This window comes from Podarcis erhardii (genome assembly GCF_964252035.2).
Source record: "Podarcis erhardii genome assembly, chromosome: 7".
Taxonomy (NCBI): Eukaryota; Metazoa; Chordata; class Lepidosauria; order Squamata; family Lacertidae; genus Podarcis; species Podarcis erhardii.
In genome coordinates, this window is record NC_138511.1 from 60,305,948 (window position 1) to 60,327,877 (window position 21,930).

The 21,930-nt window shown below is 47.5% G+C and overlaps 1 protein-coding gene across 3 annotated transcripts in view; it reads right to left on the reverse strand.

The window, feature by feature from the left end:
• Positions 1 to 5,070: 5,070 nt before the first annotated feature.
• Positions 5,071 to 21,930, reverse strand: part of HPCAL4 (hippocalcin like 4) — a 42,467-nt gene continuing 25,607 nt past the window's right edge. Inside the window, exons 1-4 of one of the 3 annotated variants that reach the window (XM_081870486.1) lie at positions 20,840 to 21,055; positions 6,694 to 6,863; positions 5,801 to 6,016; positions 5,071 to 5,414 (exon numbers count right to left, since the gene is read on the reverse strand). In XM_081870486.1, coding sequence (XP_081726612.1) covers positions 5,217 to 5,414; positions 5,801 to 6,016; positions 6,694 to 6,855 — 576 coding nt within the window. In that variant the 5' untranslated portion in view covers positions 6,856 to 6,863; positions 20,840 to 21,055 and the 3' untranslated portion in view covers positions 5,071 to 5,216. Of the gene's footprint in view, positions 5,415 to 5,800; positions 6,017 to 6,693; positions 6,864 to 12,414; positions 12,568 to 20,839; positions 21,056 to 21,930 lie in introns of those variants that run through there. The other 2 variants (XM_081870487.1, XM_081870488.1) reach the window with 2 other exon arrangements.

The window sequence follows — 21,930 nt, forward strand, 5'->3', positions numbered from 1 at the left end:
GGAGATTGGGGTGTCCGTAAACATGACACATCAAGCACATATACACACACATCTTTGCTGGCAGGGATGTTGGCTGAACGAAAGAACAATTGACACAGCTCAAATCCAGATCCCACGGGGTGGGGGTGGGGGTGCATGTGTGCAGGGTGGGGGAGAGTCCTGGGAATCCTTCAACATTGCCACAAATGTTCTCGCAGGAGGGGGAGGCAGAACGTGGGATGGAAAGTGTGATTTGTGCTTCTGGTGAGTCACCCTGAGCAGGTAGGCAGGCAGGCACGACGAAAGACGTTGATTCTCAAGGCTGGCTCATCCCTGCGCTAAATGGTGACACGCAGCAGCACAGACACTGTTGCAAAGCAGACAGCTCTTTGAGTTCCAGCCGCCCAAAAGCACGTTGGAAAATCAGTTCTGCCTCCGGGCCAGAAAAGGATCCCACGTGGGACAGCATCAGATCTGAAGAGCCCTGCCAAAAGGCCCATCTTGTCTAGCATCCTGTGCTCACACAGTGGCCAACCAGATGCCTCTCTGTACAAAGCCTGCAAGCAGGACCTGAGTGTAACAGCTTTCTCCCAGCTTGCAATTCCTTGGCTCCCTGCCCTCAGGACGGGAGTTGGCCTTTTCCGTAGTTTCCAGTGCCCTCTAGTGGCTGTTAAAAGCCATGCCTACAGGATAGTGTGGCTTTACAGTGGTACCTCGGGTTACATACGCTTCAGGTTACAGACTCTGCTAACCCAGAACTAGTACCTCGGGTTAAGAACTTTGCTTCAGGATGAGAACAGAAATTGTGCAGCAGCGGCACAGCAGCAGGAGGCCCAATTAGCTAAAGTGGTGCTTCAGGTTAAGAACAGTTTCAGGTTAAGAACGGACCTCCAGAACGAATTAAGTACTTAACCTGAGGTACCACTGTATTAATGTTGTGTTTTAGGGTGGAGGCCAGCAGAAGTGACAGTGGAGCCTGCATGTCAGGGGAGGAGGATATTGTCTGAGGGCGAGTGGGACCATGCCCCACCAATCTAAGCTTGCTCTCAGCCAGCCCTCCCCCTGCTTGCCTTCTTACTGACATCCAGTCCAGGTGAGTTGCCCCAGCTGTCAGCTTCCCCTGCCTTTACCGCTGCCTTTGTGGAACCCAGTGGAGAGTAAGATGGGGGCCAAGCCAGAATGAGTTGGCTCTGCCTGCCAGTGGCTCTGGCGCCACCTACTGTTGGGCCTCTTTGCCTTCCTCCCCACCAACAGCAGCTGTATCACTTTTCATACTGCAAATGTTTTGGGGTTGGCTTTTTTGCTTTGTATTTTTGTCCTGCATTTGTTGTGCTACAGCCCCTCAGACAGCGATAATGCAGGATCAATGTTTAAACCATAACCATAACCCAGGTCCAAAGTAAGGTTTGCAAATTTTCCCTTAATTTCCCCAGTCATGCAAGAGAAGCTCCGAGAGCCACACAGTGTTCGTTCCATACTTATGAGAAATCACTCTTTTAGTGTGGCAACACCTATTCTCTGGAAATTCCTGCCTATTGAGATTAGGCAGGTGCCTTCATTGTACTGTGTTCAATGCCTCCTAAAACCTTTTCTAAGGCAATGTAATTTTACCATGTACATTTGTACATTTTAAAATATGCTGATTTTACCTATATTTTGATAATTTTATTATGTTTACTGTTTTAAAAGTCTAATGTTAATCAAAATGTTAACAAATATTTAATACCATTTTATATAAGTTGTGAGAATTATTAAATTATCATATATAAAACTTGTTAAATAAATAAAACAAATAATTGCTTTTCTTTCTTTCTTTTTTTAAGAAAAAGAGGCCAAGTTCTAAACTTCCACTGTGTTGGACACATTTTATTTCCCCCAAGTAATTTTTTTTAAAAAAAAGACTATGTATGTATATATTTATAAACAACATCACAGTTTCTAAACAATTATTACAATATTCAAAAACCACAACAAGCAGACAGGACAAGATCTCTAAGAATAATCTTCAGTTCAGGATGGGGACAATGAAGGGTGGAGGTAGCAGACCTGGGGATTGGCTGTGGCTCCATACTGTGGCTGCATTCAGATGTAGTGCTAAGCTAAACCACAGCTTGGTGTTCCAAGAGTGAGCCTAGGTGAGCCTCAAGCCCAAGGACTCTCCACTCTGGTGCAGATGCAAAGAGGTGAGTCAAACCTTCTGCTTCCATTTTAGATTTTGCTTAACCACAGTTTAGTGTGCCATCTAAACCTTATGGTGCAGTTAATCTTAATGTGGTTTGAATTGAAAGAAACCAGATTCCTAAATTATGGTTTGAAGTCGGCTTGTTTCTGCTAACTATCGTTAAGAGTTGCCGTATTTTTCGCTCTATAAGACGCACCAGACCATAAGACGCACCTAGTTTTTGGAGGAGGAAAACAAGAAAAAAAAAAATCTGAATCTCAGAAGCCAGAACAGCAAGAGGGATCGCTGCGCAGTGAAAGCAGCAATCTCTCATGCTGTTCTGGCTTCTGTGATAGCTGCACAGCCTGCATTTGCTCGCTCCATAAGACGCACACACATTTCCCCTTACTTTTTAGGAGGGAAAAAGTGAGTCTTATAGAGCAAAAAATACGGTAATTTAGGCAGTTTCAGATGACACTGGAATCTGCAGTTAATCAGAAGTAGAAGCTTCTGAACTCCTCCATGCAAATTGCTAGAGGAGGTGAAGGAAGGGGGGAGAAGAGAGTGTGTAAGGAGACTTGCTGTGGCTCATCCTCCTAAGGCTAAACTATTGCTCAGCACTAGGTCTGAACCTTGGTCTTAGGGCTCATCTCTATGCAGTTTCACTGCTTTGGAGCTGAGTCTTTTGGAGAGCTCAGCATAGCCAGCCCACTCCCACCTCCCAGGTCTTCTCCTGCACCAGGTGCCCTGCCAAGAGTGTCCCAAAAATAATAACAATAGTAATATTTTTTTTCCACTTGATTCCTCTAGTTGGCATTACAGAGGATCCCCATATTTATTTTACCCTTCATGTCTTGCCTTCTTCAATGCCTTCTTCTATTTGCTCAAATTGGGGCATTTTCTTTACGTTTCACCCACATTTCATGCCTGGAAAAACGGGCTAACGCGGCTTCCGTCACAGTGCAAGTTTGCAAAATTGTAAACTTTCAAGGAGTGAACAAGAGGGCACACAGCCCACCCACTCACTCCGGGCCAAGAGCTTCACACAACCACATTGCCACAGGCCAAATGAAATCTGGAAGAGGGGTGGGAGAAGAGGGGGTGGGTAGGGGGGAGAAGAGAGGGCTGTCTGGGAAGTGCAGCACTGTCCCAGCAAAAAGCAGAGACCCCTCCCACCAGGACCCCCCGCCCCAGCAATTCTGACATAGGATTGTTTGGCTCCAAACCAAATCTGTTTTTGCTTAACCTGGGGGCAAAATGCATTCCTCGCCTACAGTAAAATAGCAAAACAAAACCCAGTATTATCTTCCACACCGCCAGTGCACCAATGAGGCAACCTGAAGCAATGGGCAGCATGCTCCACAAGAGACATGAGATCCTGATCCCCGCTGCCATTTTTCTTCCAGCTGCCACCCTTCTCTGGCCTTGGTGGCAATGGCTTCCATCTCAGTTTTGGATAAACCAAAGACACAGCTGAAAGCCAAAGCCAGGGAGAGTCTTGGTGAAAAGGGAGCATTCCGCCAACCTGGTGCTGGCTACATTACTGCTGGTCTCCTTCCAGCAGGCCTGGATCTCTCTCCGTGTGTGTGTCGGCAGTGTGTCTTGCCTCAGCCACCAAAAAGGTCTAGGGCTGGCCCTGCTCTTCCAGACCGAGGTGATCAGGTCAAGATTAGGGAACAGAAGGCTCTGGAGATGCTTCTGGACTCCGACTCCCATCAGCCTCAATCAGCAAAACCATCTATCAGAGGTGATGGGAGCTGGGGACCACAGCAACACCTGCAGAACCACAGATCTTCTGCATTAGGTTTCTGCCAGCATTCAAAGCTGGACCCTAAAAATGCAAGCCTCAGGTTCTGTGTTTCAAAGGGGCTCCCTTTGCAGCCAAATATAAAATGTACAATAACTATATTTGCAATGCAGTTGAGTATCCCCTACCCACCAAAAAACCTGACTGTTGTCTCATGTTGGGTGGAAGAAGGAGAGATGCTTCAAACATGGAATGCCAGAATCCCAGAATCCTATAGCATTTTCCCCACCTATCATTGATTCTTCAGCCCTTTTGAAATGCAGGTGTTTCTTCCCCTTGCACATTAGTAGATGGGATGGCAAGAGCAAAGGCTTCAGGAAGAGCAAACACAGAACACCCTGCATTTTCAACAGGGCCATCTTAGGACAGTGCTACCCAACACAGTGCCCTCCAGATGTTTTGGACGACAACCATCAGCACTAGCCAGCACCAGATTGGAGAATGCTGCCCTATGATTACCCAGGAACACTTCTTACCTCTGGCAATGGCATCCCTTTCAATGGCAGGTGGTGCCACTCTATTTTCAAGGAAGGGAGAAGGAAGAGGAGGAGAGTCTAGAGGGGGAAAGAATACCTTTGACCCATTGCTAGGACATTTTGCTGCTGCCATTGATTATTCATGGCTGTGAAGAAAGGGGTAGGAAAGGTGTTGAGGGGAGAAATGACCTGTTCCCCATTTGGGGCTTCAAGCTGTGTGTGTTGGGCAGGGGGGATTACAGGGCAGGGGAGGGAAATGGCTGCCCCAGAGCTGCTGTTCAAGGGGCACATCTGAAGATTACGTTAGAGGGTCACTGGAGGGAAGAGATCTGCCCTAATCCTAAGAGCTACAACTGAAGTGAAGGATAACAGACTTCTGAGGATTACAAGACCTTGCAGTTGTCAAGGATCATGGATATATAGGCAAGCCATCGAAAGGTAAGTTGGCCTGTATGTTCTTGGGAATGTCCGGGTGCAAAGGGGGAGGCAAGAGGGATGACGGGCCCCAGAGATGGTGGGACGAGAGGGTTGAGATGGAAGAAATTCATTCTAATATGACCTTGGTGAGGTCACAAGAGCAATGGCCAGAGGAACTGTGCAAATTATGAGCTGCAGGCCCCAGGGGATTGCATGGCGGGGCCTTGTTTGGGGCCCAGGAGGCTGTGCGAAACACAGTGCCTCCTGTCCCAGGGAGTGGAGTCTGCAGCTCCCCAGGAGAAGGGGGGAAAGATGCAAAGATGGGTAGGCCAGGCCAGGGGAGGTGGGGGGTGAGTTGTGCATTGGGACCCTCCCTCTACTTCTGCATGTCACACTGCAGCAGGAGGACAATGGAAGGGTCACTCTTGGCGGCTTCTTTGAACTCTTCCAGGGTGATCTGGTCATCTTTGTCTTTGTCCATCTTTGTGAAGATCTTGTCGACACGCTGCTGCGGCGTCAACCCATCTTGGTTCATCCTCATCATGATGACGGTGCCCACCATCTTGTAGATGGCCTGGAAGGCAAAGGAGGAAGGACTGAGGACATGGCTCTGTGGCTCAGAGACTCTCTGATGTCTCTTCATCCAGGAGATATCTGCTTGGGACTAGTCTCAGAGGGCAGGTAGAGGTAATTGCTGTTATCAGTGTCTTGCCATCCTAGGAACAGAGCTTACCTGGCTGTCTACAGGAGGCTTCCTATGTAGTGCTCATGCCCCAAATGAGTTTTTGTCAACTTAGGGCCCTCCAGAGGTTTTGGACTACAATTCCCATCAGCCCCAGCCAGCACATAGGCCCTAACATCTGGAGAGCGTTGGGTTACCAAAGCCTGCGCTATACTAATCTAATCCACCAAGACTGAGGAAGAAACACATCCACAGAGATTGCTAGCATCCTCCCATACCTCAATAATCTCCAGCATCTCCAAGCGTGTTATCTTGCCGTCTCCATCCAAGTCGTACATCTCAAAGGCCCAGTTCAGCTTTTGCTCAAAGCTTCCCCTGGAGGTGACTGAGAGAGCGCAAATGAACTCCCGGAAGTCGATGGTCCCATCCCCGTTCTTGTCAAACGTGCGAAATGCATGCTGGGCAAACTTGGAGGCATCGCCGTAGGGGAAAAACTACAAGGAGATAAGATGGGATAGGAGCAGCCATGAGAGGGAAAGCAGCTAGCAGCAATCTGGGAGGCCAGTGGGCAACAGCCGGGCAAAGACTTGGCATAGGCCACCTATATTGGATTCAAGCCTTTTCCAGTTTAAAGCCTAGATGGGAAAGCTCTGCTTACAAGCTATACCAGCAGCAGCTGACAATGGCAAGGCAACATTGCAGAAAATATCACAAGCAGGTTGCAGAATTCATGCTCTGCTCTTTCCCCTATTGTATTCATGGTGCAATTTCCCAACATGGAGATCAGAGAATCATAGAATTGTAGGGCTGGAAGGAACCCCAAGGGTCATCATGTGCAACACCCTGTAATGCAGGAATCACAGCTTAAGAATCCTTGACAGACAGACATCCAAACTCTGGTTAAAAACCTCCAATGAAGAAGATTCCACCATTGTAAAAGTCTGAGGTTTGAGGACATTATTACAGCTCAAAGACACATTCCAGCCGGGCAAAAACAATAAGTATGTGGAAAGGGCCACATTCAGTTGCTGGGAGGGCCTGAGGGTCCCTGTCTTGTGGGAACAAGCTTTGCTGCTGTGCCAGGCTCAGACAGCAGGACCTCAACAAGGCCCACCAAGGCAGCCCCTGCATCCTTGCGCAGACCACGGACTCCCTGCCACCGCCACCATACCTTGATGTAGAGTTGCTGGAATTCCTCCAAATTGAGGATGCCCGTGGGGCAGTCCTTCAGGAAGCCCTTGTACCACTGCTTCAGCTCTTGCTCATTGAACTCAGTGCTCCTCACCAGGTCGTCCAGCATCTCTGGAGCCAGTTTGCTGTTGTGTTTGCCCATTGCTGGTTCTGGAGAAAGAGCGACATGTCGTCAGTGATAGTAAACCCCTGGCCTATGTGCAACGGATATAACAACAACAACAACATGTTATTCCCTTGTTTGGCCCTCTGTCACCACTTCCCTTCATCAGGGGACTCACAGCATCCACTGGAGAAAAACATACATTGTCACACAGCTCTCCCCTCCATTTCTCTGCCCCTTGACCTATCAACCCACATATTGCAGGCAGGGTCAGACTAATAAAATTTCCCGCCTGAGACAAAGGACAAGATGGCATCACACATCCTTCCTGTATACGGAGAATGACTGATTCTTTCCTCAGTATACAAGCATCCTCAACTGCACCTGCAGGGAGCAGGCTAGTTTTTTGGGGGGCGGGGGGTGCAGGACATGGGATGTACACAGCACTGCCCCCCAACAAAGAGGAATAACTAGAGACAGCCTCAGGGGAACAGTTGGGGTCTGCCATTGCTGCCCCTCCAGGACTGACACCTGAGGTGGTTTCCTCCATTTGGCTAATAGGAGGACTGGCCCAGACCACAAGGAAAGCCACCAGCTCAAAAAAGGGTGCTATCCCCCCCGCCCCGACTTCCTATACAGTTTAACAGGCGGCCTATTTTGGCAGAGATGACAAATCCTCCATCGCCAGCGAGGGCTCCCACGCAGCCTTGGCACTTCCTCGCTAGTTCACTCTGAACAACAGATGGATGACGGGAAGGCGCTCACTTCTGCCATCCTTGCATGGGGCGCTCTCTCCATTTCTTCCCTTGGAAGTTAGCTCAGAAAAAAGCCCCTGCTTGGATGAGTCTCTCTCTCACTCGTGACAAACGCGGCCTTTTGTGCACTGTTACAGCACGACACACACACGCCATCCAATGTACCATACACGGAGAGCACTATTATGCCGCTTTCAAGCGTCACGGCATCTCCCGAAGAATCCTGGGAACTGTAGCTTGTTACAGGTGCTGGGAGTTGTTAGGAGACCCCTATTCCCCTCACAGAGCTACAATTCCCAGAGTTCCCTGTGAAAGAGGGATACAAGTCACACTGGAAATTGTAGCTCTGTGAGGGGCATAGGGTTCTTTGGGGGAAGATATGGCTGTGGAATGGTAGTTCTTTAAATGAATGTCTGTTCCGTGTGGCTGATTCTTATGTAAGCAAGCATCAGACTGCAGCCCTGATGGTGCCCTTAGCGTTCACATGTGCAATAATGCAGTTCTGCCCTGAACCAGCGCCTCCCATTGCAGTTTTCTTCCAACCTGTCTCCCTCCTCTGCTGCCCTCACCCCCCCCCCCAGCCTTGGCAGGCAACAGGTTGGAAAAGGCTGCAGTACAAAGATAGGCACGAACCAATGGCCTGACTTCGTAATTGGAGTTTGTGTTTTGAAAAAGGTGTCAAAAGGTGGAGGCAGGTGACCCCCTTGCCCACATCCCCCTTCCCCACCTGCTCAAGCAAAGGAGATGCAAAATCCTTCCCTTCCCAGTTAAATTCCCCTCTGTCACTTCTCTCTCGGTGCCAAGCAACTGACGAGGGCACACTTCACATGTTTACCCTCCCCTCTTGCATTTCAAGAGATAGTTATTTTGTTGACCTTCAGGGAAATCAAAGGCTGGGAGGAGAGATTCCATCCTTCGGTTCGGTTTTTGTTCTTGAAGGCAGCTGGGATCAGAAGTGCTTCCGTGCAGCAGTTTAGAGGCAGGCAGTGTTGTGGTTGTTTGCTGCACTCACACCACCTTGTCCTCATTAAACTGCCATCCCATACCCCTCTGCCCCCATTTAATCCAAATCCAGGTTGTCACTGGTTTGCTTTTGCTATTGTCGTTTTTTTACTTATCAATTTTTCCACGGAAATGGTAGATCCAGATCAAATGTGGAAATAACATACATTTTTATGAGAAAAATGTGATATGGACACGGCAAAGCTTGCATGCAGGAGCAGCGCTAAGCACACAATAAACTGCTGTGTGCTGAAAAAGGTGTGCCAGCCAGCAGAAAGGAGTGGGGTGATATGGCCGGAAACCCTAACAGGAAGCCCAATTCTTTCTTTGTCTCTGCCCAGCTATTACATCCAACACAAATCATGTATCCATGCAGCCTTCCATACGCACCAGAGGTGGAGAAGTGGGGGATATTTTCTGCAGAGAAAGGTTAACATAAGAGCCCAGCTGGAGCAGATCAAAGGCCTGGTTCTGCATCCTGCTTCCGACAGTGGCCAGTCAGAACCCCCCAGGAAGGCCAGAGGCAGCCCTTGCCTTACGATTCAGAGGTAGGTTCCTTCTGAACATACCAGCTGCCTCGTCCTGAGGCTGTGTCCACACTAGGGCATTAATACATGCACGGGCCAATTTTCCCATGTGCGCATTTGTGTGCCATCATGCACCCATGAGTGCTTTCAATCTTGATGTTTCCAGTTCACATTGCATTTTTTGTATTTATTCCTCCTGAAGGACCCGAATAAGCACAGGAGGGGCCGGTCCATCCTGGGGTGTATTTGGGCTGTGTGCTGTTGCCCACCCTCCCTGAGTTCCAGCTCCTTTGGAGACTGAGAAATTGAAAATTGGTCACATCTCTATATACTTATCGCCAGAAAGACGGCTCACCTCCCCCACCTCCGCACTCTAAGTCTGTGCTGCTCTCGCTTGTTTGCACACACGAAGCAAATCTTATGGTTTGGGTTTTTTGTAAAAAAATAAACAGCTGTTTTGTGCTAGAGCAGTTTTGCAAGAAAGTGCTGCATTTTTATAATACAGAAATAAAAGAAAATTGTCACGCATGCAGCATCCTTTCCTTTGGGCTGATGGGAACAAAATAGAAGTAGGCACCTAGCAAAATGTCACAGCACACATCAAACCCACCCACCCACCCTGCATTTCAGTCTCTGATCATGAAAGGGAGGCTTCGCAGCTCTGCCTGTAGATGCCCTGTGGCATTAAACCTGGGAACGTCTGCGTGCAAATGATATGCTCTAACCACTGAACCACAACCCCATTCTATGGAGTTATCACAACTAGCAGCCACTGATAGTCTTATCCTCTATGAAGTTGTGAGCCTCTGCCATGTCCCATTCCCCCCTCCCCCCTCACCTGCTTTCTAAACGAAAATGCTCCAAATGTTGTAGGTTTTGCTCATGGTGCAGCTGAAAGACTGCTGGGTTTGGAGGTGGGCAGGCATGGTTTAATTTCCAGATCAGGCAGCCTGAAAGTTCACATCTGTTTTGCCACAACAAAATGGGACATGCATTTTAAAGGGCTCTGTAAAGCTCTATAGGTGACATGATGTGTTGTGCTGTATTCCACCTCAGGCAAAATGTTACATATCTGTATAATGCACACAGGCACACACTTGTGTGAATAAATAGATATTTTGAGAAGAGGGTATCCTTACTTCCAGACTGAGGAAGAGCTCTGTGTAACTGAAAAGCTTGCAGCTACATTGCGAACCTTTGCCAGTCCTAATAACATCTCTGTTCCACTGTCTCTGTAGATTTTGCTCTAACAGACCAAAATAGCTACCTCTTTTGATTAACAATAAAGAGATTATGAATAACAGCTTCCCTTTCAGGCTTTTCTGATCCCCCCCCCCCGACTCCTTCACTGGGGTGTTATGTTCAGGAGGAGATTTGGGGCAGAGAAGAGAAGGGACAAGCATTTCAATACCCATCCTTGCTACACATAGCAACGGGTGCTGAGGCTGCCATGGCAACAGCTGCACTGTAGTGAAATTGTTCCTAGCAGCAGCAGCAGCAGCAGCAGCAGCAGCAGAGCACATCCCTGAAGCTACCAGCCAACTCTTTCATCCTTGCATGTCTCCCCATTTGTTTCCTCCATCTTCCTTCCACAGACCTTATTTGATTCAGCCAAAAAAGGCCCCCTGCCCTCTGTACAATTAAGCCATTTTTTTCATTTTCTTTTGAAGGAAGAACAGAAATAGAAGCGAGCAAAAGCATTCTGATCCCACCCTGCAAGCAGTTATTATGTTAAGCCTTCTCTATGACCCTCAAGCACGGCTTGTCTCCCCACATTCTAAAACCAAGCTGCATCCAGCTGATATGTATTTCGGTGCTCGTGTCACACGAAAGGGCTGCCCAACAGCTGCATACAGTATATTCTCATTCTCCCTCTTTCAAACAGGGATGGGGGACTTGCAGCCCTCCAGCCAGCCCCAGCCTGCATGACCAAGGGTCAGGGAAGCTAGGAATCATTTTCCAACAACAGCTGGAGGGCCAAAGGTTCTCTACTCTTGTTCTTTAAAACAAAAGCAAAAACCTGTTCAGGCAGCAAGTTCAAGAGACGAAGAGGAAAATCAAACCCACCGGCTACTTTTGTGCCAGATATTATTGGTGAGCTGTAAGGGTTTGGTATTAGAGTGCAAACAAGAAATACATGGAAGGGAGCACCTGTTTACTTTTTCAACAGGGCAGCCTTCCCCAACCTGGTGCCCTCCAGATGTTTAAGACTGCCACTCCTAGCGACCCCAGCTAGACAAGACTTGCAGTCCAAAACTCCCAGACGGCACTAAATGCAGGAGGCTGCAATAACTGGTGTTGCTTCAAGGTCATGCCACTGGGCTTGTCTGCATGGAAACATTCAGAAGAGGGAATTTTTATCTTCCTTCTCCCCTTTTGCTTCTCTCCGCTATTAATCAGCCAAGATTAAAACGAACCCAGTAAAACTCAGGAGGTAAATGCTGCATTTTCCACTCTATTTCTAAATGCAGTCGAGGATAAGACATTTCCCTTTGAACTCATGATTCTACTCTGTTTTTCTAAATTCTTCTGCTTTGTTGGCAAATAAGCTAAGTTGTGCTTCCATGGGAAGAACCCCTTGGCTATAACAGCTGTGCTGGCTGGCGCTGATGAGAATTGTCCTCCATAACACCTAGAGGGCACCAGCTTGGGGAAAGGCTGATATAAATGTTGCCAATATTTTTGGGAGCCAAAATGAAGGTGAAACTGGCCAAAAGAAAATATAGGTAAGGGGGAGCATATTTCAGAACAGGAGGCATCAAACTGAGCTGGAAATGGGAGGGAAGCCAGCCTTCTCCAACTGGCACTCTCCAGATGTTTGTGGACTTCAACTACCATCAGCCCCAGCATCATTCAACTGTGCTGGCTGGGGCTGATGGGGGCTGTAGTGCAAGCTGAAGCCAATCATGATGGCCCTCCAGAGAGAGTCTCTCAGCCATATGCAGCAACGACACTACAGACGCCACAGCCGAAGACATTTCATTCCTTGTGATGATGCTCAAATCTCTCTCTCTCTCTCTCCCTCTCTCGCTCTCATCTCACAAACACACTTCTTCCCAGGGTCAGACACCAATTCCTACCTTTGTCAACACCCACCATGGTAGCTCCTGAAGCAGACTTCACCTTGTTGCATGATAGGTCTGACCCAGAGAATGTAGTGCCCACGTTTCTGGACTGCAGACAGGGAAATCCTCTCACTCCCCCAAATTAGAACCACCTGGGTGCACCCAGTTTGGGAAGGAAAAAAAGTCCTCTGGTCCTGCAGCACACAATGGCCACTATACACTATGGCTGTATTTTTTCCATGCTCTTACCTTGCTTATTGCCACACGTGCCTCTGTCTATTTCTTTCTCGCAATGCACCAAAGCCTCTACTGTGAAGCGAAGGCAGAACCAACAGCTGGGGTGTGAATGCAGATTTGTGGCTGGACTCAAGGAATCTCTGTCTAGTGTGTGAGCTGCAGTAATTTGCCTCCCTTTCTGGTCGACACACAGCCCTTCTATGCTGGCTGGGACAGGGGGAAATTATTTGCATAAGAGAACAGGAAACCTGTTGTAAAGGAGGCACCATTTGCATGACCCTCTCAGATGCAGAACTTAGCCTGGGAAAGGTGGCTTTTTGAGTTACCTTGAAAATAGAGCAGGGGTGGGGAACCTGTGCCCCCCCACTGACCCTCCAGCGCACATCAGCCTCAGCCAGGGTTTATGGGAGTTGTAGTCATGCAACATCTGGAGGGCCACAGATGTTCTCCACCCCAGGAGAGGGTGAAACGGCACCAATTGATTTCAAAGGTGCTCCTCTTAATGCTCAAAAGCTGGTCAGCGCTGACATTGGCCCCATTAGCTGCACTAGGGAATTCCTGATGTAGAATTCCCACCATGTCTTTACCTCCCCCATCACCTGATGTCACACTTGATGCTAGTTATTGGGCAGGTGGCTGTGATTTGGGGGGGGGGGGACAGCCTCATGAGCCTAATCAACTGGAAGTCAATAGCCTACTGCTGTTTTAGGAGCGGGAGAAGTGAGGCACCATTTTGAAGAAAATCTACTTCTGTTCATAAAGGGATTATTTGTCCCAGTTCTAATGTGTAGGTTAGGTGAGGATGAGAGGTATGGGATGCTGGAGAGTGGGATGGGGCAAGAGGCACAGAGCTAGCTAAGGAGCACATGTGCACATTACGGCAGAGCAGAAAGCTATGTGAGGTCTGGAGATTTTACACCTAACCACGGTACATCCTATCTGAGCCCTCCTCTGAATCCTAAGCCTTAACTTGTTAAACGTTTTCTCTGTAGCCATGAGGGACAGAAACTTAAAAGCAAAGAAACAAACAACCAGAATAATAGACTTGCACAGGTGGAAGGGGGCCCAAAGGTCCAACCACCTGTGTTGCAGAAACCACAGCTAAATAATCCCTGACAGATGGTCATTGAACCTCTGTTTAAAAACCCTCTAATGAAGGATGGTCCACCACCTTCCGTGGGTGTCCATTCCACTGTTGAATAGCTCTTACTGTCAGAAAGTCCTTCCTAATGTTTAGTCAGAATCTCTAATTTCTTGCCATTTGAATCCATTGGTTGGAGTCCTACCCTCTTGAGTAGCAGAAAATAGTCTTGCTCCAGATCCTGGGAAAAGTAACTACACCCCATACTCCTGCAATCTGTGTGGGCAGCGCTGGATTTAGGAAAGTGCAAGAGTTTCCCCCACAGGGCACCAAACTGAGGGGGTGCAAAATGATCAGTATCATCATCAAACCTATATTTATACTGGTACCTACTCTAAGTTAGGGGGTGCCAATTTCTGTCCTCGCTCAGGGCGCCCCTGATGTGGGGCTGCCCTTAAACAGGACTCGAAAACCTCAACTGGTCCAAAGTGCAGCGAACCAGATTAGTGGCTGGTGCTCTGTTTAGATCTCAGATAACCCTTGTTGCATCGATTGCCAGTTCTGCATCGATTGCCAGCTGCATCGATTGCCAGTTCAATTCCAGGCCCAATTCAAAGTGTTTGTATTAAAGCCCTCCAAATATCTGAAAGACCGCCTCCTTCCCTACAGACCCCCTTGGGTGTTAAGATCAGCAAAGCAGGTAGTTCTGCTGCCCTCAGAAGTTCAGGAATGGTGGCAGCTTGGAATAGGGCCTTCTCTGTGGCAGCCCCTAAGTTGTGGAATGCCCTCCTCACAGGGGTGTATCTGTCTTCACCCTGGCCTTTGACACCTGAAATCTACATTTTTGGGACCCACTCTATTTCTGTGAGCGCTAAGTTGCCCTAAACTGTTTTTAATATTGCATTTTAAATTCTTGCAACCCATCCTGTGACCTTAGGGTGAAGTAAGGGTAATAAATTAAAACCAATACCAACACCACCTTCGTCATACCTAATAAACCAACACCTCAAAGATGGAGAAGGCAGGTCAGTGAGGTTTCAACCCCTTTCTCTTCCCAGAACCCCCAGTAGGAAAAAGGAAGCTCCAATATAGGTGGGTGAGAATCTCAAACTGGGCCAGAGATGGCTTATGAAAATGGAATTGCATTATAGGAAACCTTAGAGGACAAGAAATGTCCATTGCCCTCAACAAGCTGTAAGTTAATCACAGCAACAAACAGAAGGAAACCACTAACCGGGATGTCAGATTATAATTGGATGCAAGGCACAGTTCTCCACCAGTGCCACGAAACCATTAGGACTGTTAACTACAGTTAAACTAGGTTGACTATGAATTCCTTACATGTACCAGAGTTTCTACATCAGATGCAGAGGTAACTACCAAGAGTGACAACCCTCAATGACAAGGGGGAAGTTGGAAAGTTTGCATCAGATCAGAGGAGAGACACAGCTGAATGTGGCCATCCCCAACCTGCTGTCCCCCAGCTGTTTTGGCTACATTTCTCATCTGCCCCAGCCAAACATCTATGGTGCACCAGCTTAGGGGAGGCTGGCTTAGAGAAACCATTCTGCCCCATCTGCAACAGTAGAACAACACGGATCTGCCTTGCAGAGGTGTTGTAAGTAAGGATGGAAGGATCTGTCCGTTTCCCTTTTCCCAGTTTCTCATTTTTCCAATCTTACATGCACTTCTCCTGGTTTATGCAGCAATTTCTGAAATTTCTTCTTTTTTCAAATCCTCATGGAAATTCTTCAGCATTTTAGTGCAAATTTCTCCCAACCAATAAATTTTTGCCTACAGTTTTAACTTATGCAATTTTTGCAAGCAATTTCTCCTACTATAATGCATTTTGTATGTTGCTTTCACTGGTATTATATTCATTTTTATACCCATCTCTCCCTAATATATGCATTTTTGTAATCATTGGTTAGTTAGAGAATTGCATTGCAAAATTCAGATATGTGTGAATTTTGAAGGGTGGTTCTGTATTTTGATTCTCATGCTGTTTCGGAAAGTGTGAATTTGATACATTTGGTTTTATAATGAGAGCTGAGGGCTTAACCACACTTCCTCTTGTCCTGCTGCTTTCCCCCACTCTTTAGTGCTCAATCACAGCAAATGGCAATTTGTGTTTTCTCCAGATTGACAGTTGCTTTGATTTAGAGCTAAAGAGCAAGTTTTCCCTGGGAAAGGAGCAGGACATGGGGCAAACCACTGGAACCCGTGCTTTCTAGGCACCCAACAAGCAGAGGTTTGGATGAGGCCTGAATCAAATTTCTCCCCCATCCGTTACTGTAAGGATTACAAGATAATGCATGGACACAGGAGACTCTTAAAGCATTATACAAATGTCAAAGATCTCTTCTTGACCCAGAAGAGATTAAAACTGTTAGGGCCTTCGGACTTGGAAGAGGAGGGAAAAAAGAGAACAAAATAAGAGGTTGTTGGAACTACCAGAAGAACTTAGAAGAACAACAGTCAAGAGTGGAAATTTTGAAAGACGTCCTGAAATACCTTTTGGATCTTAGATTTAACTACAGTACAGAGATTTGGTTGCCCTGTCGAGAAGGAATAAAATCATCTTTAGGTGGGAGTTTCCCCGAGATCTACTCTTTAGTCTCAAAGAAAGGAAAATGAAAATAAGATCAGTAGAAGACAAAGTAAAGTTCATGTATAAATATGAAGAAGACTCGCAGAAGGGACTTGGAAAAGAGTTAAGAGCATCGGACAGAAGATCACCAGGTTGATGGACTATAGGGAATTGGCGGATATGACTGGCAGAATCCGGGACCAGGGAGAAGAGTCGGTGGAAGAAGATTGGAAAAAGTTTAAAGACTATTTATAAAAATATTGTAAAATTAATGAGTGTTAGAAAAATGTTGGAAAGGAGTTATATGGCTTTAGTAGAAATGTTACAAGGAATTAAGTACAAATAGATTATTAGAGTATTAAAGGAAAAATAAGGTTAAAATATGTTAAGACAATTATATATTAAAGGGAAAAACAAGGTTAGAATATGTTAAGATAAATTACAGGACAGAAAACAGAGGAAGATGGAAAGGAATTGCTGAAACAGTTAATTAAAGTGGAATACAAAAAGGGAGGTGTGAGGAGGTCGTTGAAACAAGTAAATGAAAGTTAAGATACTGAACTTATTAGATGTGTTTTAAATTGTGTTTGTTTGGTTTTGTTAATTTAATGTTTTGGGGTTGGTGTTGTGTGGTGTTTTTGTTTTTGTATTGTATTGTTTTGTTTTGTTTAATTCTTTTTCTTTCTTTTGTAGTCTTTAAAATGTTAATAAATATTATTTAAAAAAAAAAAAACAAATGTCAAAGATTTTGCTTTCTGCCTCTTTTGTTTGCTGGGACCCTGTTCTGATAGGAAGAGAAACTTCCTCAACATCCACCCGTGGAGGGAAATCATTTATTGAAGTCCTTCCACTCTCCCTGTGCCTGTGCCTGGGAAAAGCCCTTAAAGTAATCTTCCCCATTTCATAGAATCATAAAATTGTAGAATTGGAAGGTCCACATAGGTCCTCTCGTCCAGCCCCCTGCAATGCAGGAATCTCAGCTAAAGCATCCATGACAGATGGTCATCCAACCTCTGTTTTTAAACCTCCAAGGAAAGCGAGGCCACCACCTTCTGCGGGAGACCATTGCGCAGTTGAACAGCTCTTAACTTGTCAGATGTTCTTCCTGATGTTTAGTCGGAATCTCCTTTCTTGTAACTTGAATCCAAGTCCTTGCCTCCGGAGCAAGAAAAAACAAGATTGCCCCGTCTTCCATGTGGCAGCACTTTAGAAATTCAAAGATGGCTCTCATATCTCCTCTCAGTCTCCTCTTATCCAGGCTAGACATACCCAACTCCCTCAACCATTCCTCTTAAGGCTTAGTTTTCAGACCCTTGATCATCTTAGCCGCCCTCCTATGCAGACGTTCCAGCTTGTCAATAGCCTTCTTGAATTGTGGTGCCCAGAACTGGACACAGTACTCCAGGTGTGGCCTGATCAAGGCAGAAGAGAGTGGAACTATGACTTCCTTTGATCAGAACACTATACTTCTGTTGATGCAGCCAAAAATAGCATTAGCTTTTGTTGCTGCTGCATCACTGTTGGCTCATGTTAAGTTTGTGGTCCACTAAGGCACCTAAATCCCTTTCACATGTACTCCTTGGCAAGCCAGGTATCACCACATCTTATAAGACAATTCTTTACTTTGGGATAGGAGCCCCTCATGTACCCAAGTTTTATGCAGCATCTATATGATATCAATGACATCAAAATGCTAGCCTGCATCTCTCCCTTTCCCCACCCTGTTTAGCCTTTATGGGGGAAATCCATGCCTGAGGTGTATCTCAATAACTTGTTCACAGTATTGAGCCCCCACCTGCAAGCACATCCTCCCCACCTCCAAAATCTACCCCCATCCCTGCTTTGCTTGCTCATTTTTCTAACTGGTCTCAGGCAACTTCCTCAGGAGTGTTGCTAAGTCATTAAAGGACGTGGGACTCAGCCAGTCTATAACACACATTTGCATAACATATGCATATGCTAATTTTTTATGTAAGGATGCACATATAAACTGATTTTCAGCTTATATTTAAAGTGGGCGGGGTCAGACAATCCTGGTGCAAAAGGCCCAGGGCTCAGGTCCTTGCCTAACAACGCCCCTACCACTTCCTCTTTAGATTTAAAGCAAAAAATACTTTGCTACAGCCCACTATCCTCCCCTTGGAGGTGGATATTGCAAAGTGGTGGGCTTTTATCCTGGAAGCTGCTGTTTGGCCACCTCCCATTTCCCCATCCTATTCCCGGTGGCAGATCTTGGGGTCTTAAAATTCAGCGGCACCCTATGCAATGCCAAAATTCAGCAATCCACCCCACCTCTCACCTTTCATTCTACATCATGGTTGCAGCACCCCCTGTGGCACCCCTGAGGCTCTGCACCTACTGTGACCGAACCAGTTGCACTTTCCTAATCTGCCTCCGCTATTTCCCTATTTGCAGAAAAGGGTGTCAACCTAGGGCAGCTGCCCTCCTAAGCATTCTTGCGCAGAGGTCCCACAAAATCAATGAAAGTTTCCTCCAAGCAAACCTGCTGAGGACAAGATTACCTCTAGGAGAATGGAGACCAACAACCTTTCAGTAGTGAAAGTAGAACGTCCAAATAGCCCCAGTCATATGTGCCAATAATAAACATGAGCAACATGAGCCACAACCCACTGGGAAGTTCTCCTGCACAGGCTTATTTGAAATGAATGGGAGAAATTGTGAGCTCAGAACCACACCAAGATTTCTTCCAAGGTTGGAGGACTGAACCCAGAGCTCCAAACCCCCCACTTCTTCCTTTCACAAAAAATGCTTGATCCCTTATGAAACCCCTCACAAGTCTGACTGTGGGTTCTATTTTGCAGAGGACTGGTCTTTATTCGATGCCTGCTATTCTGGTCTTAGTTCTGGCTTGTAAATACTCACCTATGGTGAATAAGACAAACCTCTGGGAGACCAGGGCTGCTTCCAAGCAAAGAAGTGTTTTGCGTTCTGAAAGAGAGTTGGCGCTTTCCCTCTCCTCAGGCCATTGGTGTGCTGTAAATGGCTTCAGTCAGCCCTGCGTTGTCTAGCAGGTTTTGCAGACTTGCTTGCAAGGATATCTGAAACTGTATTTTTATGGAGGACAGAGAGGGAATCCTAAAAGGGCAACAGTCTACTGACCTCTCCAGTTGTTCACTTGAATGAGTAAGACAATGTTCATGAGTGCACAAAACCACTGGCCTCAGCCGATGTGCCAAGGCTTTAGCTCCAAGAGATTATTATGTGCACACAAATGTTCCTATTTAAGTGCCCTTGTCTTCTGGTACTTCTCCCAGATAAATCATTAGCCTTTTTAAGGGAAATGTCAGGATTCACCTTTTCCCTCCCAACAAATCCTGGCCATACTTCTGCTCTTCAGGGTTCAGCCCCCCTCTTTTGGGTCATTAGGTCTCTGTAGGCAGAATAGAGACCTTTTGACTTGAGTGCACGTGGGTGTATCAACACATGCACGGCAGCCGCAAATGCCCAGGCCCTGTCTCCTTTTGAAACCTTCCAAACACCTATCCAGTATTGCTGAAGGTGAATGTGTCGAGCACCCGGTTTTTCACAAGTCCAGGCAGATCCATCCCAAGATTAAATGCTCCATTGCATGTTCTTAGGAAACTGCCAGGGCCACTTTGCTTAGCAGCGCCTGCTTCCGAGGCAGTCACAGGAGAGGTCACTGCAAAGTGAAGGAACACAACCACCTCCAGCAACCTGTGGGGGTTGAATGGTGGGGTGTTCAGGCACTGCTGCGTGAGAATGGGGGGTGTTGCAAGTACAGGCAAGCATTCCTATTTTTGTCTGTGCAGTGTTGGAAATCCGTGCAGAATGGGCACAAGGATTCCCCCTCAGTCTTTGGAGAGCACAGTCAAACTGCAAAACTGAATTGCCAGTTCCCTCTCCCTGCCCAGAGAGGAGGCCACATCACACACCTCCCCCTTCGCTTCCTTCCTCCCTCTCCCCATCTGCTAGCTCCTAAAGGCAGGAACGTTCTCCCTCACTGCCCCCCCCTCCACTGCAGTGCCAGCCACTCTGAGATTTTATACGCTCAGACACGGAATCCACAAAGTCTGTTTTCTTTTTGAAAGGGGGTGTTGAAGAGAGAGGGGAAGAGAGATAATTTGGGAAGGGGGGGGATTGCTACAGGGGCAGCAAGGGGTTTGGATGGAGGGAGTATGCCAGTGGGGTGGACTGTAAGGAGGGTTTCATCTGAGCCAATGTGCAGAACCCATTTTGAATTCCACATGACAGTCCTAGAACATGCAACGGTAGAAGCATCAGGTCATGGGTATCCCTAAGCATGTGCAGAGAGCTTTTCCTCCCAGGCAAGGGAAACCATCCCACTCCTATCTGTTTGGGATTAGGGTGGCAGGACTTCCAATATAAGTTGATCCCAACCCCCCACCCACCCACTCACTTCTCTGCCGAGGAATTAAGCATATTTTAAAAGCATCTGGTATTTTCCATTGGTCTGGGGTAAGACAGCTTTTCCTGGCATAATTGTGGTGAAACAGGTGAGTGGACCTCACTTCGAAGCTGTGTGCTTGCTAGACACCTGGGTGATACCTGCATCCCCCTGAATTAAAGGATAGACAACCAGGAGATGCCCTGACCAGAAGAGAGAGGACAAGGCAGATGCCATAAATGCAGCACTGTTGATAGGGATTGCCTTCCCTGTAAAAGCATCGACACACACACACACACACACACACACACACACACACACACACCATTGCTCTTCCCAAACCTCTGGGACTGCTGGGGTCACCAGGGCTGTTGCTTACCTTGGTGGATCTGCCTGCCTGCAGGGGATGCCCACCGCAGGTGCGAAGTTTGAAGAGCAGGAGGGAGCGCTTAAGCCATCCACTGAAGGAGACGCTGCCTGCTGTTCTGACTGCTCCTCTTGCTGCTGCTGCTGCTGCTGCTTGGCACCTTCTTCCTCCTCCTTCACCTGCTCTGCCTTCTGAATTGCTTCTCCGCCTCCTCTTGTATCAGTATGTGCCCCTCCTAGCAGGGAGAAGGGAGGGGCCCCACTGACCTGCCTCTCAGCCTCATTGGCTGCAGCGAGTGCCTGTCAGCGCACACTGCTCCAGGTGGGGCTCTGCCTTTCACTCTTGTTCCTCAGCCCAGACCAAGGCTGAAAGGAGAGCTGCCAGGGCACGGTGCCCGCCTGGCATCAGGCAAGTCCCAGCCTGCTTGCCTGAAGGGCTCTCCCACCCGACCCTTTTGTTTTTGGACAACAAGGGATGCTCATAAGTCACAGCGCTGGAGACAGATGCATAGTGCTTGGAGGAAAGTAATTGCAGCAGGCTGCCAGCCCCAGTGCCGAGGCTCAGTTGCTGCCCTCAGGACCCAGAAGCCCTTAGACAGAGTTGAAAAGACATCCTCTAAAAAGCCTCAGCTCTCCCTGATCAGGGTTCTTTCCAGCCCTTCTTTAGCCTGATACTCACATACAGTCACAGTTACATGCTGTGGAAGGGGGCAGAGGGGCAAAGCAAGCTGTTTTATCCCCAGTTAGTTCATTGCTCAATCTAGCTTAGTACTGCCAACACTGACTGGCAGCAGCTCTCTGGGGTTTCAGATAGGGGTCTCTCCCAGATCTGTCTGGGAGATGCCATAGATTGATTGATTCCTGCATGCAAAACATGTGCTCCCCCACTGACCTACAACCACAGGGTGAGCTCCCGTTGTTCGGTCCCAGCTCCTGCCAACCTAGCAGTTTGAAAGCATGTCAAAGTGCAAGTAGATAAATAGGTACCACTCTGGTGGGAAGGTAAACGGCGTTTCCGTGCACTGCTCTGGTTCGCCAGAAGCGGCTTAGTCATGCTGGCCACATGAGCTCCCTCAGCCAATAAAGCAAGATGAGCGCCGCAAC